General features: G+C 48.6%; 1 protein-coding gene across 2 annotated transcripts; it reads left to right on the plus strand.

The window, feature by feature from the left end:
* The first annotated feature begins 365 nt into the window (after nucleotides 1-365).
* On the plus strand, nucleotides 366-23016 carry DDX41 (DEAD-box helicase 41). Of its 2 annotated transcripts, none has more exons than XM_078874658.1 (17): nucleotides 366-524; nucleotides 2856-2948; nucleotides 3386-3548; nucleotides 4709-4783; nucleotides 5782-5842; nucleotides 6543-6679; nucleotides 7429-7501; nucleotides 7953-8106; nucleotides 8911-9047; nucleotides 10996-11158; nucleotides 13094-13225; nucleotides 13986-14057; nucleotides 14465-14561; nucleotides 16679-16828; nucleotides 17276-17347; nucleotides 21314-21424; nucleotides 22249-23016. In XM_078874658.1, the coding sequence occupies exons 1-17, from the start codon at nucleotides 450-452 to the stop codon at nucleotides 22386-22388; spliced, it is 1905 nt and encodes a 634-aa protein (XP_078730784.1). In that variant the 5' UTR covers nucleotides 366-449; the 3' UTR covers nucleotides 22389-23016. The 2 variants fall into 2 exon arrangements, with proteins under 2 accessions (XP_078730784.1, XP_078730785.1); XM_078874659.1 differs by having other exon boundaries at nucleotides 22252-23016.
* The last annotated feature ends 336 nt before the right edge of the window (nucleotides 23017-23352 follow it).

A 23352-nucleotide genomic window follows, 5' to 3' on the forward strand; every position in this document is an offset into this window, starting at 1 on the left:
GCACACAACACACAAGTTACGCACACAACACACAAGTTACGCACACAACACACAAATTACGCACTCAACACACAAGTTACGCACACAACACACAAGTTACGCACACAACACTCAAGTTACACACACAACACACAAGTTACGCACACAACACACAAGTTACGCACACAACACACAAGTTACGCACACAACACACAAGTTACACACACAAGTTACGCACACGACACACAAGTTACGCACACAACACTCACGTTACACACACACGACACACAAGTTACGCACAGGCTCAAGTGACGCACTCGGGTCGCGCCAGTTGGGGACGCTGTTGTAGCTCGGGGTGGGGTGGGGGGGCGTTGTTGTAGCTCGGGGTGGGCGGTGCCGAGGCTGCTGTCGTCGTCTTGGTGGCTGCTGGTGGAGCTCGGGCCGCGCTGCTGTTAGTTGTTGTGGTGACTATGGACGTGGAGGCCAAGCTGCGCGTGTCGTGGCGGCGGGAGCGCAGCGACGAGAGGGACGAGGCCCCTGTGAAGGTGACGCGGCCGCCCTCTCACACGGACCCGCGTCGGCGTGGCGTGCAGGCGAGGAGCGGGCTTGCCTAGGCCTAGTGGGCCGTGACTGGGCCTGCGTGTGTTTATGTATACTGTACTGTATCCGAGCAATTATAATAGTTAAAATGTTAACGGAAGTAAGGTCTGTCAGGGATTGGGAAAATAAATGATGGAAGTTAATGCTAAAGTGGAGCAGTGCAAGGGAAGAAGCAGAGAAGTGAGGTGACCAGTTTTGAGTGGGAGTACATTGTATTGTGAACTGCAGTGTGGTGAGTTTGGTGGGTGAGTGTGTTGTTGTGACCTGCAGTGTGGTGAGTTTGGTGCTTGAGTGTGTTGTTGTGACCTGCAGTGTGGTGAGTTTGGTGGGTGAGTGTGTTGTTGTGACCTGCAGTGTGGTGAGTTTGGTGGGTGAGTGTGTTGTTGTGACCTGCAGTGTGGTGAGTTTGGTGGGTGAGTGTGTTGTTGTGACCTGCAGTGTGGTGAGTTTGGTGGGTGAGTGTTGGTGTGACCTGCAGTGTGGTGAGTTTGGTGGGTGAGTGTTGGTGTGACCTGCAGTGTGGTGAGTGGGTGTGTTGTTGTGACCTGCAGTGTGGTGAGTTTGGTGGATGAGTGTGTTATTGTGACCTGCAGTGTGGTGATTTTCGTGGGTGAGTGGGTTGATGTGACCTGCAGTGTGGTGAGATGGTGAGTTTGGTGGGTGGGTGTGTTGTTGTGACTTGCAGTGTGGTGAGTTTGGTGGGTGAGTGTGTTGTTGTGACTTGCAGTGTAGTGAGTTTAGTGGGTGAGTGTATTGTTGTGACCTGCAGTGTGGTGAGTTTGGTGAGTGAGTGTGTTTTTGTGACCTGCAGTGTGGTGAGTTTGGTGAGTGAGTTTGTTGTTGTGACCTGCAGTGTGGTGAGTTTGGTGAGTGAGTGTGTTGTTGTGACCTGCAGTGTGGTAGATGGGTGAATTTGGTGGGTGAGTGTGTTGTTGTGACCTGCAGTGTGGTGAGTTTGGTGGGTGAGTGTGTTGTTGTGACCTGCAGTGTGGTGAGTTTGGTGGGTGAGTGTGTTGTTGTGACCTGCAGTGTGGTGAGTTTGGTGGGTGAGTGTGTTGTTGTGACCTGCAGTGTGGTGAGTTTGGTGGGTGAGTGTGTTGTTGTGACCTGCAGTGTGGTGAGTTTGGTGGGTGAGTGTGTTGTTGTGACCTGCACTGTGGTGAGAGAGTAAATTTGGTGGGTGAGTGTGTTGTTGTGACCTGCAGTGTGGTGAGTTTGGTGGGTGAGTGTGTTGTTGTGACCTGCAGTGTGGTGAGTTTGGTGGGTGAGTGTGTTGTTGTGACCTGCAGTGTGGTGAGAGAGTAAATTTGGTGGGTGAGTAGGCTGCTGTGACCTGCAGTGTGGTGAGAGAGTGAAGTTGGTGGGTGAGTGGGTTGTGGAGAGCACGGCTGGTGCATCTGCCAGTCATTTCAGTCGGTCAACCCATGGCACGTGGGTCTGTTCCATGACCTGCCAGCCGACATTTGACACTTCACGTGGCCTCAAAATGCATCTGGCATTGCACAGGTGCTTTGGTGATGTCGCCGCCACTTAGTAATGAACAGCAGTTGGAAGTGCATCAGTGAGTGCTGTATTGTAAAATATATGAAGAGGAGAATGGGTCATGGATTTGTCGATAGTTAGCGATGGAGTGAGTGGCAGCTGGAGGAAGAAAGAGGCGTAGACTTCCAGCATCGTGTAGTGGCTCATTACGATGACGCGTCTTCACGCGTGTTGTTTACTGAACGTCTTTTCTCCAAGGCTCTTTACAATAATTATTAAATTGTACATAAGATGATAGTGGTTAATATAAAGAGTGGGGTTATTAAAAGTGGTGTTGTAGTTAGGTGACAGGAGGGAAGGTATTAGCAATCAATGGGGGTGATTGTGGTATTATTATTTTGATGACGGAGTGGTGATGCTGTTATTGATGTTGCTGCAGGTGATGGAAAATGTATGCAACTGTTATGCTAATGAAGCAAACAACTGTAAAAAATACTGAAAAAACGAGAATCAATCCCAATGAGACGATGAAACTGAGACAAAGTGAATTGAGTCTTTAATTGAATCGCAGTCCTGAATCGGGAAAATTCAACGAATAGCTGTGAATGATGATGATACGGCTGCTGATGATGTTGATGCTACTGATAATGATGGTGGTGATGATGCTGATGATTTTCATAGCCATGCTGCTGATGATGCTGTAATTATGCTGTAGATTATAATAACGCTGTTGCTGCTGCTGATGTCGAAGATGCTAATGATGCTAATGATGCTAATGATGCTGTCCATTCCAGCGTGCCCGGACTTCTGAGCACAGAGAGGCCTCTTCAGATGAAGATGACGACTACGTGCCATACGTGCCAGTCAAGGAGCGCAAGAAGCAGCAGGTTCTGTCCCGTCATCATCGTGTCCCCACCCCAACCAATGTTTCTCTGTGCATGAGCATCAGTGGCTTGAGGGCTGAGAGTGCGTTGTAATATTGGTGACGAATATCTGAACCAGTCCTGGGCTTCCCCTAGATCAACTCAGCCTTGAATGAGGACCTGGTATGGTGTGTAAACATCAGCACTAGGGAAACAAAAGCAGCCAGGCGTGGTGTTGGCCACCCACCCTCATGTGCCGTACTGGCCTTTATAGGTTCTTCTCGCTCACACCACTTGCAGTCTTACTCTTTGGTTCTTTCGGTAAAGTCAAGTAGAAAATCAAATCGAATTTTTTTTCTTTTCTACGTGACTTTACCGAAAAAATCAAGGAGTAATTCCTGCAGTCACGAAATCTTCGAACTTGCAGTCTTGTTACAGGCTATACGGTCTGTGTATGTCAGATGTTGCGGCTGCTCAAGCAGGTGCAGTATGGACGGGGAAGGGGCGGCATGGGGGAGGGGGAGGCTGGGGAGGGAGGCGCGAGCGAGGAGGACGAGCCGGCCGGCCCACGGTCCAACATCAGCCTCCTGGACCAGCACCAGCAGCTGAAGGAGCGTGCAGAGGGTACACACACTCGTCTATACACTATATACTACACTAGTCTGTACACTATACTAGTCTCTACACTACACTAGCCTATACACGACACACTACACTATTCTATACACTACACACGACAATAGTCTATACACTATATAGGCATGTCTCACTTAACGAGCGAGATACGTTTGCTCGCTAAGCGAAAACTTGTTAAACGATCTTTGTTTTTTCATTGACTCCCATGTTAAAAGCTGAACAACGTTTCAGAAACAAAATTATCCACTTTTTTACGTGAGAAGTACAATTAAATTTTTTAAAATAAAGTAATAAAACATAAAATGTAACACAACACATGAAAAACCACAGTGTAAGATTCCCCTTATAGTTGATACAGACTGTTGGGGAAAGTGCTGTTATCGAGCATCTATGAAGGCCGGTGTGGCACACGAGGGGTGGTTGGCCAGCACCACGCCTGGCCGCCTTTGTCTCCCTAGTGGCGATGTTTATTCATCGCACCAGGTCGTCATTCGAGGCCGAGTCGACCTAGGGGAGGCCCAGGACGAGTTCAGATAATCGTCACTGGTGTTGGCCGTGAGCGGGAATCGAACACGGGTCGCCAGATTCAAAGCGCCGCACGCTAACCATTACACCACCGCTCCCCATACCCATCCACCCCTCCTGCCACCCGTCCATTACAGTGCCACCACGAGGCCCCCTTCCCCAACATAACCAAACGCGTGCACTTAGCACAGGAGTGCTGCTAAAGAAACAGCTGCAGGCCACAGTGCACCCCCTGCCGCCATGGGATGCATATTTATTGATCAGTCTCAGCTCGATAAGGGAACATTTTGCTCGTTTTGCGAAACAAATGGGTCTAAATTCAAACTGCTTGTGAGAGCGAATTCTCGTAGAAAGAACGCTCGTTAAGCCAGACACACCTGTACACTACACTCATCTATATGGCATACACTATACACTGCACTATTATATACTGCATACACGGTCACAATCTGGAGCCCTCCTCGTGTCCCCCGTCTGTATAATTTGGTCATACACTGGAGCCCCACTTGTATCCTCCCGTCTGTATTATCTGTCACAGTGTGGAGAGACCCCTTAGTGTCCCCTCATCTGTGTTATCAGTCACTGACTGGATCCCCCTTCGTGTCCCCCCCCCCCATTTGCAGCTCGTAAGGAGTCTGCCAAGGAGAAGATGCTGGAGGAGGAAAAGAAGATTTTGGAGAGCGTTGCAGAGGGAAAAGGTAACTAAAATACCATGTTGATTCATTTGTGTTAATAATTATAATTTAATCTAGTTGTACACATCCACAAACATAGTAGGTATACAGCAGATAACAAACAAATGCTGCCTGAAACCAAATAGGTGATGGAATAAACTGCGTATATTTCGTTTTTCCCCCCCTTAATTATTATTTTTTAACTGTTCATTTTGTCGTCACCAAGACATTCCATAGTGACCCATTCCCTGCCATATTTGATCAGTTATCTAAAATGTTATATTATGCTTAAGATTTAAGTACAAAAACTGCTGCCCACAAAGGGGCAGCCAAAGAGCTGCAAGGGGGCCGCTAAAAGCCACATGGGGCTCCCGAATCGCAGGTTGCTGGCCCCTGGACTAGTAAGAGACTGGTTTTCACTAATGCAGGTTTAGTATCCAGAGCCTTGGCTGGGGCGTCACAGCACTTGGCAGTGTTTGGCAATGTGGCTGCACATGCTAAACTCTTTGCATGACCTTTCCTAAACAAAACTTTTATTTTAAAACTACAGTAATCTTTTATTTTACCAGGTAAAACCTGCTGAGCTATTAGCTCGTTTTCCTTAGTGACCTGGCTACTAATGATAGCTCAAAGAAGTTGCTTATCATGTTGAAGTTTATAGCAGCCAAATATTCTAAATGCATGTTTCTAAATGTGGAAATAAAAACCGGAGGAGGACCCGGAGAAAATTCCACGTGGCCACAGGGAGAGAGACATGCAAACTCCAAATATGCAACAGGCGTCAGAGTCAGAATCGAACCCACGACCTACTGCATACCAGGCGAGGGAAATAACATGTCGCCGCTGCTGCGCCCCTAAAGCCATAAGGTGGTGGGGATGAGACTGTAAAGTAGTCCTTGAAAGTCTGGTGTCGATATTGTTCAAGTCCCAATGTCTAGCAGGAGTAAGAAAGTGATGGCGTAAGTGGCATTGGTACAGGGATGTTTCGTCCAGCGCTGATATTGATGTTGGTGTCATTGCAGCGTTGATGTCGGTGAAGGAAATGGCTAAGGGCATCACTTATACCAGGGCCTGCAAGTCTGGGTGAGTGAGATATCGTCATCACCAGTCTTGGTTCCTCCACTGCTGGATGAAGGCAGACAAAAGTGCTCACCAACAGCACTTGTCCCAACGCTATAAAGTGTCACCTGGTTGGACTTGTGTGTGTGTGTGTATTTGCGTGTATTTTTTAGTAAACTGAGTAGGGGTACAGTTATGCCTCAATTTATGAATGTTCGGTTTATGAAATTTCGTGTAAATGCAATTGACAAAATATGGAAAATTTTCGATTGACGAAATCGAATTACCGCGTGAACTAAGGTGGCAGTGTGGTGCAGAGGTGGTGTATCTGCCAGTCATCCAAGTCGGTCAACCCATAACACTTGGGTCTGTCCTGTGACCTGCCAGCAAGTGTTCCACACTTTATCTGATAGGTTCCAAGTCCTCTTAGCCTGGTGCAAGCACCGTGATGATATCACTGCCACTTAGTAGCAAATGGTGACGATTGGCTGTTGTTCAATAACTGATTGTTGTTGAATAAACGATTGCTGTTGGATGACCAACTGCTGTTGAATGACCGATTACTGTTGAATGACCGGTTGTTATTGAATGATCGATTTTTATTTAATGACCGGTTGTTGTTGAATGACCGATTCCTGTTGAATGACTAATTTATTGAATGACTGATTGCTGCTGAATGACCGATTGTTTTAAACGAATGACCGACTGTTGTCGAATGACCCAGGTGGAGAGCCCCCCGCCGCGTGGTGAACATGCCAGAGGAGCGGCACGGGCGCGTGAGGCGCAAATGGCACATCCTGGTGGAAGGGGAGGAGCTCCCCATGCCCCTCAAGAGCTTCAGAGACATGAAGTTTCCTCCAGGTACTGTTTGCCGTCACTCACCAGTAGAACAGGGAGCCAGCAGTTGAGTGAGTCATGTAGCCTGGATGCCCAGCCACTGCATGCCCAAGTAGCTTCTGTTTAGCTGGATAGAGGGGGCTAAATAGGCATGGCACAGGCTAGAGACGAGATGGACTGGTGTGGTACAGAAGGATGTGGAGTGTATTGGACTTGCCGATAATTGGTCCCAGCCATGTCAAGATCGGTTTCTGAAGGAGGCTAATGAAGGATGCTGCTGGTGAGTTGGAGGCATTTGGCCTCCAGCAACAACGGAGGGCAGAGGAGCAACGCTCACAACAACGAGCGGAGTGCCGGGCGGTTAAAATGCGGAGTTGGCACAGTGAAGAGCACAGTTGATGCATCTGCCAGTCATCTCATTCAGTCGGCACATGGCACCTGGGTCTATTCCATGACCTGCCAGCGGGCATTTGACACTTCACGTGGCCTCAAAGTGCATCTAGCATGGCACAGGTGCTGTGGTGACGTCACAGTCACTTAATGGTGAATGATAGTTGTTGTTGAGTCAGGCACACGACTCACTTGGTAAATCATACAATCTGTGGGGGTTTTTACTCAGACAGTCAGCCACTTGTTTGTTCGCTTACTCATCCACAAACTCACTTATCCACACATTCGTTGACTCGCCCAATAATCAGTTAATGTATTCAGCCACTCTTCTCACTGATGATGATGACTACAATAATAATGATGATAATGATACCATCCCACAGCAATCGTGCGGGGCCTCAAGAGGAAAGGCATCGTGAAACCGACTCCCATCCAGATCCAGGGCCTACCCACTGTGTGAGTGTCTCCCTCGGAAAGAAGCACAAGCCAGATATCTTAAGTGCCTTGCATTGGTTCCTGAATCCATGTTATGACCAAAACCAGAGAGAAGTAATGCTGCTTGTTAACTTAAAGAAGGATGGTGACAATGATAGTGGTGATGATGATGCATCATCCATCCGCCCATTAAATACAAAGATCCCCCAGTATTGCCTTAACAGACTGTTGGAGCATGTGCTGATAGCGTGTAGCACCTATGAGGGCCGATACGGCACACGAGTTTGGTGGGTGGCCAGCAACACACCCGACCGCCTTTGTCTCCCCAGTGGCGATATTTACACATTGCACCAGGAACTAATTTGAGGCTGAATATACCTAGGGGAGGCCAAATAACCAATTCAGATAATTGTCACTTGTGATCACACACACCCCCGTCTTAATGACTCGCCCACCCTTTGTCTATTGCCAGCCTCTCTGGGAGGGATATGATCGGAATTGCCTTCACGGGTTCAGGCAAAACACTCGTGTTTACGCTGCCCATCATCATGTTCTGCGCCGAGCAAGAGAAGAGGCTGCCCTTCCTGAAAAACGAGGGGCCCTATGGGCTCATCATCTGCCCATCCGTGAGTGAAGGCACTGAGACTCTGACACTTGCTCTGATGCGAGCACTGGCACTTGCACTGACACGAGCATTGAAACTGGCACTTGCACTGACACTAGCAAAGATAAAGATCCCCGTATAGCCTCAACAGACTGTTGGGATAAGTGCTATTAGCGAGCACGGCACACCAGGGGGTGGGTGGCCGCGGAATTCCCAGGCGCCTTTGTCTTCTGAATGACGATGTTTACATATCGCACTGGGTACTCATTTGAAACTGAGTCGACCTCGGGGAGGCCCAGTACCGGTTCAGATAATCGTCACTTTTTTGCCGTGAGCGGGAATCGAACTCGGGTCGTCCGGTTCGTAGCACAGCATTCTAACCACTGTGCCACCGCCCCCCATAGACCCAATGCACAGCAAAGATACAAAACAAAGACCCCCGTATAGCCATAACAGATTGTGGGAGAAAGTGCTGTTAGCGAGCACCTTTGAAGGAATGGCACACGAGAGGGTGGGTGGCCAGCACCACGCCCGGTAGCCTTTGTCTCCCTAGTGGTGATGTTTACACCGCAACAGGTACTAATTTTAGGCTGAGTCGACCTAGGGGAGGCCCAGGACTGGTTCAAATAATCGTCACTGGTGTTGGCCGTGAGCGGGAATTGAACTTGGGCCGCCAGATTCTTAGCGCAGTGCGCTAACTGCTGCACTACCGCGACTGCACATGCAGACAACCACATACACAATCACAGCCCACACTCTTGATTTCTCTTTGTTAGTCCTCCTCCCCATAATCCCTCTCCTCACCCCTCTTTTTCCCCACCCTCAGCGTGAGCTCGCTCGACAGACGCACTCAATCCTGGTGCACTACTCGCAGTGCCTGCAGGACGACGGCTTCCCGGCCCTGCGCTCTGCCCTCTGCATAGGCGGCACGTCCGTCAAGGAGCAGCTGGAGGAGATCCACCGGTCAGTGCCTACTGCTCAGTCACGCACCCTTTCGCTCGCTGGCTCGCACTAGCCTACCTACCGATCTGCTCGCTCAACCGATTGTTCTTCCGCTCGCCATAACCCCTGCCTACACGATCGCCGTGTCGCCCACTCAACGGCCTCTTAGCTCAAACGATCACTCATGATTGCTTGACCGTACAGGTGTAGTAAGTACTCAGGAGGCTTGACGACGGGATCGGAGGCACACTTATTTATTAACACAACTTGTATACAGTTAACGAGTATACACAGGACCTAAGGGGTAACGTCCCCTTACTCGGCTAACAGGGAGACACGACATCTAAGCCCCGCTAACCTAAGCCCAAGTCCTCCACTAGGGAGCTAAGGGAGGCTACCTGTCCCAGCCCTGGTCAAGCTGGGATCCGGCACCCTGAGTCCCCAGACCTGCTCGTCAGTCTGGGCTCTCGGGGCCACGCCACCGGCTAGCCCTGGTCAGCCCTTACAAGGACAGCGAGCCAGGGAAGCTCCGGGGCCTATTCTAGCTGGTCTTCCGTCTTCGCTGGTTAAAGCTGATACTTCGACCTCGAGCCCTCCGGCTCACCACCTTTTATAGTCCTCGGCCCCCCCGGGAGGGGCCCGTGGGGGATGCAGGTGCGGACGTCGGTGTGGCCACCTCCTATGTGTACGGCCCTAACCACGCCCCTTGTGTTTGTTGGCCATCCGCTCCCATACACAATTACACCTCTACACAGGTATCCCTTTATTTACGAACGTTCGGTTTACGATAGCGTCATAGTATCCCTACAGTGGAACAGTTTTGATGCCACATCACCTTTCCAGTCATTCCAACATGCTGATCTTTTGGTCAATAATTATTTTAGTTTTATATTTATTATTATTCAATCGTTTTAATATTTATGTTATGATTTTAGGGGGATTGTGAATAGTGATATAGGTGTATATTTTTAGGTTAGGAGTAGAGTGGGAATTACTTTCCAAACACATCCCTAATTTTTGGTATTAAATTAATGGGAAAATATATTCCGATTTAAGACATTTCATTTAACACGTTTTTTTTTTATTCTTCCCTTTCATAAATCGAGGGATACCTGCATTGTATTAAAGGTCCCTGTGTGGTTTTGTAGTGTGCCCTCTTATATACTGTATTTTCAACCTGTCATAACTTTGACCAATTACCCACTCAGCTGATCGCTTATTTAACCGCCAGCTCACCAGTTTGCTCGCTTGTTCACTCACTCATTCAACCACTTAACCAACCCCTTCACTCTCTCGCCCATTCAGTCACTCAACCTACTAAATTGCTCACTCACTCACTAGTTTGTTCACTCGCTTACCCTCTTGCTCACCTGCCTACTCGACAAAAAGGCAAAGATACCCCATATAGCCTCAGCAGAATATTGGTGCAAGTGCTGTTAGCGACTACCTATGAAGGCCACCTCGGCACACGAGAGTGTGGGTGTATGCATTGTTCTTTTTTTTTGGTGTGGTTTTCATATAAGCTCTCTTGGGTTTTCAACCTCACCTGCACACCTTTTTACCTTGTTTTTTTATTTTCACTGTTTGTCTTTCACTTGTCTTTTTTGTGCGAATAATAAAATCAGCACCATGTCCGGCCGCCTTTGTCTCCCTAGTGGCAATGTTTACACACTGCACCATGTAATCATTTGAGGCTTAGTTGACTAAGGGGAGGCCCAGGACCGGTTCAGATAATCGTCACTGGTGTTGGTGGTCGTCAGCAGGAATCAAACTTGGGCCACGGGGTTCGTAGCGTATTGCGCTAACCGCTACACTACTGCTCCCCTACTCGAGAATCCATTTACTCAACTGCACACACAACTTCTCACTCGCTCACATATTTAATCACACAGAAACCCACTCGTCCAGCAGTTGTTGCAGTCTGTTATGATTGTTGTTGACTGGCTGTTGGTGGCTGGTGGTTGTGCAGGGGGGTGCACATGATGGTGGCCACCCCTGGCCGCCTCATGGATCTCCTGCAGAAGCGCATGCTGGGCCTTGACGTGTGCCGCTACCTGGCGCTGGACGAGGCTGACCGCATGATCGACATGGGCTTTGAGGAAGACATCCGAACCATCTTCTCTTACTTTAGGGTGCGTTTACCCAGTCGTCCACATGCACACACTTTCATTAGTCTGCCTATTCAGTTAACAACAACAACCACCATTCGCCACTAAGTGGCGGTGATGTCACCATGGTGCTTGTGCCAGAATATGTGCACTTTAAAGCAACGTGAAGTGACGAAGGCTTGATGGCAGGTGGTCAGGGAACAGATCTAGGTGTCATTGATTTACTGATTGAGATTACTGGCAGATGCACCACCATATCTTTGCTAGCCCATGCCGTGGCCGTTTAGCCCCCTCTATCTGGTCAAACAAAAGCTGTTTGGGCATACGGTAGCTGGGCATTGCGGGCTATATGACCCAGCCAATGCAGCCTTGCTTGCCAGAGGAGCTCACCAATCGGACCGTGTCCAGATCTTTAATGTATTTATGAGCTCTTTGCACAATCCAGTCTAATGAAACACAGGATGGATCATAGGCAGGTCATCCTGAATGCTTCTAACCTGTTCACTCAACCACGAGCCCACATGTACATACATTCATTTGTTTTTAGATGTATTATGTTGTGATATATTGTGAACAGTCCTGTGGACCCATCATCCGCAGGACGAAGGGTGAGGGGTGGGTGTGATGCCAGTATGGCAGGGAGAGGGATGGTCTCGGACAGACTATCGGTGCCGTTTTTGTGTGCTATCCAGTCCCTCTATTTCCGAAGTGAGAGCTCTGTCCGTATTCTTGGTGTTAAATCAAAGTCGTTCACTATGGGTGTTGGACTCTGCCAAGGGTGCGTCTTGTCTCTACTATTTGTGATTTTCATGGATAGGATATCAAGGCGCAGCCGAGGTATGGAGAGTATCCGGTATGTGGGCATGGAGGTGGTGTCGCTGCTTTTTGCAGATGACGTAGTCCTCTTTGCCTAGTCAGTCTGTGATCTCCAGTGTGCACTTGAACGGTTTGATGCCGAGTGTGAAGCGGCTGGGATGAGGATCAGCACCTCCAAATCTGAGATCAACAGCTGCCCTTAGTGGAGGAGTTTAAACACCTCGGGGTCTCTTTCGCGAGTGATTGTAAGTGGGAGCGGGAGATCAGCCGGCGGATCGGTGCGGCGTCCGGAGTGATGCGGACGCTGTACTGTTCCGTGGTGGTGAAGCGGGAGCTGAGTTCTCGAACAGAGTTCTCGGTTTACAGGTCGATTTACATTCCCACCCTCACCTATGGTCATGAGCTTTGGGTAATGACTGAAAGGATGAGATTCTGGGTACAAGGAGCCGAAATGAGGTTTCTCCGCAGGGTTGCTGGGCTCACTCTCCGTGATCGGGTGAGGAGCTCGGTAATCTTGGAGAATCTCGGAGTCGAGCCGCTGCTCCTCCGAAACGAGAGGAGCCATTTGAGGTAGTTTTGGCACCTGGTAAGGATGCCCCCGGTAGACTCCCCCTGGAACTTTACCGGGCAGCACGTCCCAATGGGCAAAGACCCCAGGGCCGGCCCAGGACATGCTGGTGGGACTATGTTGCTCGGCTGGCCTGGGAACGCCTGGGAATTCCCCAGGAAGAGCTAGAGTCCGTCACCAGGGAAAGGGAGGTCTGGACCGCCCTCCTCAATATGCTGCCGCCGTGACCCTCATCAGGACAAGTGGATTGAGAAACAAACGAATAAATATTGTGAGCAATTGTGCTTTGTTGTTTTGGGTTTTTTTTTGTCATTTATTTTGTTTACCCAGGTGATAACTCAAGAGACCAGGATGAGTCTCATTTGTCACAGTGACCTGGGGCATTAGTCTCAGTAGGGAGCGATGATTGCAAAATCTGATCCTAATTGAGTCATTGGCAGGTAATTATTGTATTTGTCGAATGTGAACCCTGACGTAGTTTGTATCGTGCTATATTGTATTGAGTGGTCCCTGTGTTGTTAGTATTGTGCCGTATTGAGTGGTTCCTTTGTGTCTCTGTGATTTACTGCCAACAGGGCCAGAGGCAGACCCTCCTTTTCAGCGCTACGATGCCCAAGAAGATCCAGAACTTTGCGCGCAGTGCACTCGTGTTGCCAGTCACCATCAATGTCGGGCGTGCGGGCGCGGCCAGCTTAGACGTCATCCAGGTGAGGATGAGTACGTAGGTGCGTATAGGTGTGAGCGAGTGTAGGGGTATTGGGGTGTGAGTGCAGGTGTATTTGGTATGGGTGTAAATGTATTTGGGTATAACAAATATTGTGTAAGAGTGTATGTGTGTGTAGGCATTTTCCACCAAGATCTCCCTTCTAACCCGACTAGACTCATGGGACAAGTACTGTTAGCGTGCACCTATAAAGGCAGGCACGGCAAACCAGGGGGTTAGTGGCCAGCACCACGCCCGGCCGCCTTTCCCCAGTGGCGATCTTTACATACAGCACCAGGTTCTCATTTAAGGTTAAGTCGACCTAGGGGAAGCCCAGGACCGGTTTAGATAATCGTCAGTAGTGTTGGCCATGAGTGGAAATCGAACTTGGGTCGCCGGGTTCATAGCGCAGCACGCTAGTGTGTGTGTGTGTGGTTTCAGAGGCGCAGAGGTTAGTGCAGTACACTGAACCCGGTGACCCGAGTTCGATTCCTGCTCATGGCCAACACCAGTGCCTGCCTTCATAGGTTCTCACTAATTTAACTTTATACTACAGTCTGTTAAGGCTTTATAGGGGCTCTTTGTGTGTAGGTGGTATGTGTACACAGCATTGTTATAATTTCGCATTTGTTTCACCGTATTAGCATGCGTTGGTTCGCATGGATGGATATGTGGTGTAGGAATATGTGGTCTGTGTGATTGCCATGTTTTTCTCCACACTTGCGCTGACGTGCATTCTCTCGCCTCTCTCCGTACCCGCACAGGAGGTGGAATACGTGAAGGAGGAGGCCAAAATGGTCTATCTACTTGAGTGTCTACAAAAATCTTCACCCCCAGTACGCACATTGCAACTCGTTCAGCTCGCGCAGAGACATAACACAGACCCACAGCCTTGACACAAACCCTCAGCCTCAACACGAACCCACACACTTAACACAAACCCGAGCCTCAACACAGACCCACAGCCTCAACACAGACCCACAGCCTCAACACAGACCCACAGCATCAACACCCACCCACAGCCTCAATAGAAACCTACAAACTCTACACTAACCCACAGGCTCAACACTAACCCACAGGTTCAACACTAACCCACACATTTAACACAAACTCACAGAAACACTTAGCACATAGCAAATGAAGATAAGATGACTTTGACCTGGTATATGTGAAGCAGTGTATCAGTGTAAGCAGACTCCGCCTGCTAATTGCACAATCGCACATCTCCTATTGCCCTTGGCAGGTGCTGATCTTTGCTGAAAAGAAGGCGGACGTTGATGCTATCCACGAGTACCTTCTGCTCAAGGGTGTGGAGGCAGTCGCCATTCATGGAGGCAAAGGTAACGACCACTGCCTGACTGCTGATGGGACACTGAATGTTGAAGCCGATCCAAAGTTTTCTTCTGTTCAACTCAATATTTTGCTGAAATGATCTACTCACCAGAATCAGAATCTTAATCTAAACTATTTTTTATTTATCAGGTTCAGCCAACTGACCTACTAGCTCTTTTTCAGATGCAATATGGCCACAAATGATAGCTCATCCAAGTTGCTTATCATGTGGAAATTTATAGTAGTAGCCAAATAATCTAAAACACACGTTTCTAAATGGGTAGGAATAAACTGGAGTACCCGAACAAAAATCCACGCGGCACCAGGGAGAGAGAAGATGCATACCAGGCGAGATATAACATCTCGACTGAGTTTGCTCGCGTTGAACTATTATTGCTGAAATGATGCACTCCCAAGAATGGGAAACTCTATCCTGGAGGAATCTTGACGAGCTATGAAGCTCTTTTTTACAGATGTCCCTTAGTGGCACGTCAGAAATTTACAACATCCAGAAGGCCATGTGACTGATGATGTGTCAAATACTCTTATTTTTGTTACATGGAGTTGACAGACATGTGAAGGAGGCATATTTAATCTACTTACTTATTTTGTTACTTATAGTTTTCACAACGAGGCTGGTGATTGTACTGTTGAAGAGCTAATTGGTGAACAGTGTTAGAATATTCATGATGCACATCCATACAGCCCAGGTCTATTCACACTCATTTTAATGAATGAGTGAGTGTGAAAAGCCCAGTGCCTTCACAGCTACTTATCCATTGCATACAATGTACAGTCCATTTGTCATCCCACTGCTGGGTCAGCGCTTCCACACGCTGTATGGGCCATCAGGGTTATTTGATTATACTTCACCGCCCTGATCTGTGCTGCTATCGATCACATCGCCCACACTGCAGGTCGCAACCCTATGCTTCTTCCCTCGTACTGCTCACTTTTTGAATTCTCTCCTCCCATTGTCTGTTTGCCCACCAATTTGAGAAATGTGTTCACTTTTATCCTTTCCAACTTTGATGGTGCTGTTTATTGCTGGGTGCTTGACGTTTTGGACCTTTGGACCCATGCTGTGAGCGGCTGGGGTGCCACAGTGGCAAGATGTTGTCTCTCAATCTTGATTTGAAGCTTTCGTGACTGCAGGAATCCATACTCTTTGGTTCTTTCGGTCACGTAGGTAGAAAAATAATAGATCACTTATTTTTCTATCTACGTGACTTTACCGAAAGAATCAAAGAGTATGTTATCTCTCGCCTGGTATTCAGGAGGCCGAGGGCTCGATCTTGACCCTGATGCCTGTATATTTGGAGTTTGCATGTTCTCTTTCTAGTCGCGTCGACTTTCTCTGGGTCCTCTGGTTTTTCCATCCACATTTACTACATGCTAAACTTTTTTAAACCATTTTATTTCAGAAGCGACCTGGCCACAAATTCTAGCACTTCATGTGCACTTTGGTGTTAGACAACGCTGCTCATTAAACTAACTCCGCACAGCTCTTCTGTCATGACCAAGCACAGAGGCTATGCTCAACCTTTGTTAACGATAAGAAAGACTTTAAAGGTATAGGGAGAAACTCCATCAGAGGTGATGTCTCTGTGACGACGTTGCATTAGCATGAACAACACAGTTGCTGTGCCCCAGATACGACAACAGGATTTCACCTCTGGCCAAATTGTGCTTTGTATAGTTGTCGTAATAGTTTCGGAGTTAAGATAAAAACCTAAACAATTTTCTTTACCGGGTAAACCCCACCGAGCTATTAGTTCTTTTTCAGAAGCCACCTGGCCACAAATGATAGCTCAGCAAAGTGGATTATCACGTGGAAATTTAAAGCAGCCAAATACTCTCAACGCATGTTTGTAAATGTGGTGGGAAAAACTGGAAGACCCGAAGAAAAATATACGCGACCATGAGAAGAACATGCAGACTCCAAATATACAGGCGTCAGGGTCGTGACCGAATTCACGACCTCCTGGTGGTGCTGATGAGGCAGCCAGAGCAGACTTGTGATGCTTTAACACCCTTCATGGTCGAACAGAATGGGAAAAAAGCTATGGCCTTTGTTGTGACAGCTGCTTTAACCTCCCGTTGGCCGTCCCCTCTCCCCATGCAGACCAAGAGGAGCGGACCAAGGCGATGGAATCGTTTCGCGAGGGCAAGAAGGACGTCCTCGTAGCCACAGATGTGGCCTCCAAGGGTCTGGACTTCCCCAACATCCAGCACGTCATCAACTACGACATGCCGGAGGAGATCGAGAACTACGGTAGGTCGAGCGGGGGAGCGCCTGTTCACCTTTCACCTGTGGTGAATGGCGGAGAGAACGAGTTGAGCGGTGCGCTTTGGGGCAGTGACGTGACCCAGCGGTATCAAAATCGGAATCAGGGGGCGCCGAGGTGGCTAGATGTTATCTCCCTCGCCGGGTATGCAAGAAATCATGGGCTTTGATCCCGACCATGGCGACACCTATATATTTGAAGTTTTCACGTTCTCCCCATGATCGCGTGGATTTTTCTCAGGGTCCTGCTTTTTTTCCCTTCACATTTAGAATCATGCATTTAAAATATTTGGTTGCTACTATGAATTTCTATGCGATAAGCCACTTTTTGTTGAGCTTCTGAAAAAAGAGTTAATAGCTCAGTGGGCTTTATCTGGTAAAATGAAATTGTCGTCGTAGATGAGGCTGTTTTGCGTGTTTCTGTGCTTTATTCAGTTCACCGAATCGGCCGTACGGGGCGATCTGGCAAAACGGGTATCGCCACCACCTTCATTAACAAGTCCTGCGGTAAGTGTTTCTCTGTATTTTGTGTGTTTCTTCGTGTGTCTCTTCATGTGTCTCTTCGTGGGTCTGTGGGCGCATGTGCGTGGGTGTAAATTTGCATGCACAGTCAGTCGACCCATGACACCTGAGTCTGTCCCGTGACCTGTCGGCGAGCCTTCATATGACCTCAGTGCACCTGACCTGACACAGGCGCCGTGTTGACGTCACCGCCACTTCGTGGCGAATGACAGCTGTTGTTTTCGTTCTCTGTGTGTATGTCCGTGTGTGAACACAATGACTTACAGTTGATTCCTGGCTATGGGCAATATCAATGAAAACTGGTATCGGAACCTTTACTGGACTTGCCCCTGTTGTGGAATGTAAACATCAGCTTTGAGGAGAATGAGTTAGCCCTTCTTATGCTGGCTACATCCCCAAACCCCTTGTGTAATGTCATGGCCTTAATATGTGCTTGCTCATGGAAAAGTCCATTCAGAACTCTCCAAGTGAGCATTGTGATGTCACATGATGTCCCAGGTCCTAGTAGATGATATCACATAACTACTTGTGAAGTAATTAATTTTCCTGTTATTTTCATGAGGCACACAGCCTGTATATGCCCTGCACAAAGTGCTTGAGGTTTGTAATTCCCATTCCTGGAATTCAGCAAAGTTCAGGATCAGAATCTTTATTTGGACTCAAGGAATCCGATGAGCTATGAAGCTCTTTTTCACAAATGCCCATTAGGGGTAGGTCAGCAAGTTCCAACAACAAACAATGCAGAAAACATAAGGAGTGCAAAATAGAGAAAAAGGTAAGCAAGCCACTAAATACTAATATAAATGTCAGATTTTTGTTTAACACTAAATGCAAGTTTGGGCAAGGCAGCAAAACAACCAAACCATCCCAGACGACACCAAGACAACACACAGTCCCTGAATAAAATGGCACATTAAAATTGTACTCGCGATGCACAATTAAATGGCAACACAATTTAATATGATGTCGTTTTTTCATTGGATGGCTAAATCCCGGATGCAAACTTGGGTTATTAAATGTCCAGAGCATCTGGAAATGTCTCGAGCAATAAACACATCAGTGTTACCTTTTTAAGTGAAAAACAAAGGGAGCTGCCATGGTGGTGTAATGGCACTGGTTAACATGGTGGGCTACGTACGGTGTGAAAGATGTTCAACATGCATCTGTGGGGCTCCATATCGCCTCAACCGGGCGCGCCTGGGTCGCCCAGCTGCGAGTCCCGGTGCCCCGGGCTCCGTCCGCCACTTTGTCCTCGTGGGACAATGTGGACCCCACGCTCCCTCGTCCGACTCCAGTGTGGGGCGGCGTGCTCGTTTTGTGCACAATGCGCGGGTAACGGGGCATCCTGGCACTACACTCGCTACGGGAGGGCATTGTTCTTCCGTCGTCCTTGGCGCGGCTCATCGAGTTAAATCACTGACGATGCAACCGCAGCGGATAACGCTAAAGCTTAGCACGGGACGCGCAACCATCAGCACAAAGGCTCGATATGAACGCGCGGCAGACAACGCTAATGCTCGGCGCAGGATGCGCCACAAATACATAGGCCCTCGCTCGCTGCTCTCTCCCACGCCGCTGCGAACACCACCCCGGGGCTATACCGTGTGTGCGAATGTGTGAACTCTGGGCGTTATGCTGCGTCGCCCCCTCCCGACTATTCTCGCACACACACTCAATCCACTACTTACACAGAAACTGGAGACACCATGCCGTCTGCCCTCTTTATTTTGAGCGCGAATCCTTGAATGTAAGCCGTCTAGTTGGTACGACCCGAGAGTGTATTTCGAGAAAAACCTTATCTAACACTGCCAATCCACCTAGTCGACCAAGCGTCCTCCGTCGTACCTCGTAGCTGCAGTTGCTGGTTTCGCACAGACGCTGTGAGCGGCGAAGAGAGGGGGGCTGACTGAGATGTCCACCGTGAAGAAGTAGGAGACAAGATGGCCCCCTCGTTCCCAGGTCTCACCTTTTATTTCCAACTGCAAAGGACCTGGGTCACGTGATACTGCCTCGCCCAATCGTGAGCCTACCTATAGCCACATGCGGGCCTTTCCTCTCACACAGACCATGGCTGCCTTTGATCTCCCCTGACCCATTATTGTCATATCATCTCATAGAGTCCCTGGCACATAATATGCTACACAGTGGCAGTGGGGGTCGCAAAATGCCAATTTATTACTAATAAACCCCAATGATCCAATCGAAATCCCTAATTTCGATCAGATCATTGGGGGGGCACGTCCCACCCCACGCTCCCCACTGGCTCCGCCAGTGCTCAGAAACCCCCGGCTGGGTGCTGTTCAGGTGGAGTTTGTCTCAGTGGATGAGAAGGTCGCCTCAATGAGACTTCGGGTCTTATAAAGGAAAACTCCATGCTTTTGCACCAAACAGCAGTTTAAAGTATTCGGCCTTCTCGGAGACAGTGGCTGCAGTGCTCGACAGAGTGTCGCCTACCGTCTCCATAGTCTTACTGGGTGACTTCAATGCTCACGTGGGAAATGATGGAAATACCTGGAGAGGAGTGATTGGGCGGAATGACCCCCCTTGATCTGAACCCGAACGGTGAGATGTTATTGGAATTCTGTGCTAGTCACAGAATGCCAATAACAAACACCATGTTCGAACACAAGGATGCTCATAAGTGTACTTGGTACCAGAGCACCTTGGGCCGAATGTCAATGATTGACTTTATAGTTGTATCATCGGACCTAAGGCTGTATGTTTTGGACAGAGAGGGGCAGAGCTGTCAACTCACCACTTGGTAGTAAGTTGGATCTGACCCTTGGGGCATCGACCAGATAGATGTGAAAGGCCCAAACAAATAGTACTGGTTTTCTGGGTACTTATGGCAGAAGACCCAGTGCAGAATGATTTCAACTTTCACCTCCAGGAAAACTTCTCCTGAATTTCCGGGGAGGTCGTGGACATTGAGTCCAAGTGGACGATGTTCAGGACCTCGATTGGGGATGCAGCTGCGAAAAGCTGTGGCCTGAAGGCAGTTGGTGCCTGTCATGGTGGAAACCCTAGGACCCGCTGGTGGACACCAGTGGTGAGGGAAGCTGTCAAGTTGATGAGGCTTTCCGAGCTTAGCTCAGAAAAAGGTCTCCGACTCGATTGAGAGGTACCGGCTTGCCAAGCAGGCGGCTGCAGCAGTCATAGAAGCGAAAGCCCGAGCGTCAGAAGAGTTTGGAGAGGCCATGGAGAGGGACTCCCGGACAGCCTAAAGGATATTCTGGCAAACCAGCCTTAGGAGGGGTCGACGGGGCGTGGCCCAGGCTGTATTCAGGAAGGGTGGCATAAAATTGACCTCAACTTCGGAGATAGTTTAGAGGTGGACGGAACACTTTAAAGAGCTCCTCAAAAATCTAGAGATCTGTTTAGTAGAGGCTCCTTGGCCAGCATGTGGTGACGTGGGTCTTACGTGTTGTTTGGATGTTGATACTTGCGTTCATTGGTAATGTTCTGCTGGAAATGGTTACTGGTTCTGAGAATGGCTACCAGTTAAATGGTGATTAACAAGACAGAATCAAACCCGGAGTGTGGCCTGTGACGACCTCTTAATTCCCAATTCTCTGTTGCCATTTTGCTTCACCTCAACCTCCAAGTAAAAATATCTCCTGTTTAGCCTTAAACTGTTGGGTAAAGTGCTGTTAGCGAGTACCTATAAAGGCCGGAATGGCACAGGAGGGGGTGGGCCAACACCATGCCCGACCACCTTTGTTTCCCCAGTGGCAATGTTTACACACTGCACCAGGTGCTCATTTCAGGCTGAGTCGATCTGGGGGAGGCCCAGGACCAGTTCAGATAATCGGCACTGTTCTTGATGGCTGTAAGCAGGAATCGAAACTTGGGTCATGGCCGAGTTCATAGTGCAGTGCTAATCGCTGCCCCACCGCTTCCCACTAACTGGGCACTCCACATGCACGTCAACCTCCACACGCATGTCCACAGACGAGTCGGTGCTCATGGATCTCAAGGCTCTGCTCATGGAGGCCAAGCAGAAGGTGCCGCCTGTGCTGCAGCTGCTGCAGACGGGCGACGAGTCGATGCTGGACATCGGAGGTGAGCGTCATAGGGATGAACGAAAGAATAGGGGGGCACCGTGGTGGCTAGATGTTATCTCCTACGTCTGGTATGAAGGAGGTCATGGGTTTGATCAAAACCCTGATGATACCTGTTGTATATTTAGAGTGGATTTTCCTCCGGGTCTTCCGGTTTTTCCCTGCACATTTAGAATCGACATGTTTAGATTACTTGGCTGCTACTATAATTTTCCACATGATAAGTCACTTCAATGAGCAATCATATGTGCCCAGGTCACTAATTAAAAAAGTGCTAATAACTCAGTGCGCTTTAACTGGTAAATAAAATAGTTTTAGTTTTTGTAAGCTTTACCCTTTCTGGCAATAATACAGGAGGTGTTAACATGTTCAAACACCAAATCGACACCTTTTATATCAAGTCTGCATTAACCACACATGCTTGTGTTAAACCATGCAAAGAAATATGCTTTATTTGTCTTTTAAACTCATTGGCCAAGACCAGTGAATGCCAAAAGGCAAACAGCACAAAGGCAATGCAAAAATTAATACTCATAATAATGGTTTGTTGGGTTAGATCGCGTTATTTATAAATGTGTCGCAACCCTCCACCACCCGACACGGCTAATCGGTAAAATATGTGTCACGTTGACAAAAGACAAATAGTTCACTACTTTAGCCCACTGGTGTGTTGAGTGAATTCACAACATTTCCAATTTTTGAGTACAACGTTTCGCTGGTAATTACATCCGGCATCATCTGTGTGTGTGCCCGTGTGTGCGGTTGTGTGTGCGGTGTGGTGTGTGTCCGTGTGTGTGCTTGCCCGTGTGTATCCTCGTATGTGAGCAGGCGAGCGTGGCTGCACATTCTGCGGCGGTTTGGGTCACCGTATCACGGAGTGCCCGAAACTGGAGGCCCTGCAGACCAAGCAAGTCAGCAACATTGGCCGCAAGGATTACCTTGCGCATGGCTCCACTGACTACTGAGTGCCACGCTGGCTTCCACTGCCATTGGGCAGAGTGGATGGGTGGAGGGAAGGGTGAAGGAGGACAGAGTGGATGGGTTTCTCTCGGCGTTGTCGTTGTGGGAATTTCGGCCCAGATGAGGTCTGAGTGCTCACAGAGGAGGTGAAGTAAAGGACACTTCAATGAAAATTTCAACCCAGATTTAAAGTGACTGGTGTTTTGTAAAGATGCACAAATGCTTTGTGTCCCAGAGTTTTATGTTAAATGTTTAAAGATCTGTGAAATATTAAAATGGGTAGTAATGGCTACGTGGCTTCCAGGCACGACTGCCATAGTGTCCTCTACTGAAGGCACAGCCTCAGTCGAATCTGCTCGCATCGACAGCCTCGACACAGACGCACAGCCTCAACATAATAACAGCCTCAACACACCCACGGGCCCAACACAGATGCATAGCCTCAATACTTACAACCTGTACATTGACCACAGTTTCAACACTGACCCACAGTCGTCTCTACACAGACGCATAGCCTCAACAGATGTACAGCCTCAACACAGACCCCTCAGCCTGAACATGGACATCCACATACATCTGTTTTACAATAAGAAACAATAAAACTTTTATTTTTAAATAAACGTTGTGACCATATCTATTTGTCTTGTTTCATACAAATTTGGGGGGGGGGGGGGGGTGGGTGGGGAGGTGTGAGACCTGAAGGAGTTCAGATTCTGGGGTCTGGAGAGATCTGACGTCCTGGGGGGTCTGCCGTGGGTCCACAGGAGGGTTCCGGGTGGTGAAAATGGCTGAAGAATTACACTGCCAACACGACACGCGTTACAGTAACACCTTACTGGTAACATTTTTCTCGAAATATCTCCAGAACCTTACATTCTACAGACTTGAGTCATGTACCATTCTACTCATATGGTATAGGGAACATTTATGTACTGTACCATGTTGCCTTTTGAGGCATCTGACTTGCAA

The sequence above is a fragment of the Lampetra fluviatilis genome, chromosome 39 (assembly GCF_964198595.1).
Source record: "Lampetra fluviatilis chromosome 39, kcLamFluv1.1, whole genome shotgun sequence".
In the NCBI taxonomy this organism is placed as follows: Eukaryota; Metazoa; Chordata; class Hyperoartia; order Petromyzontiformes; family Petromyzontidae; genus Lampetra; species Lampetra fluviatilis.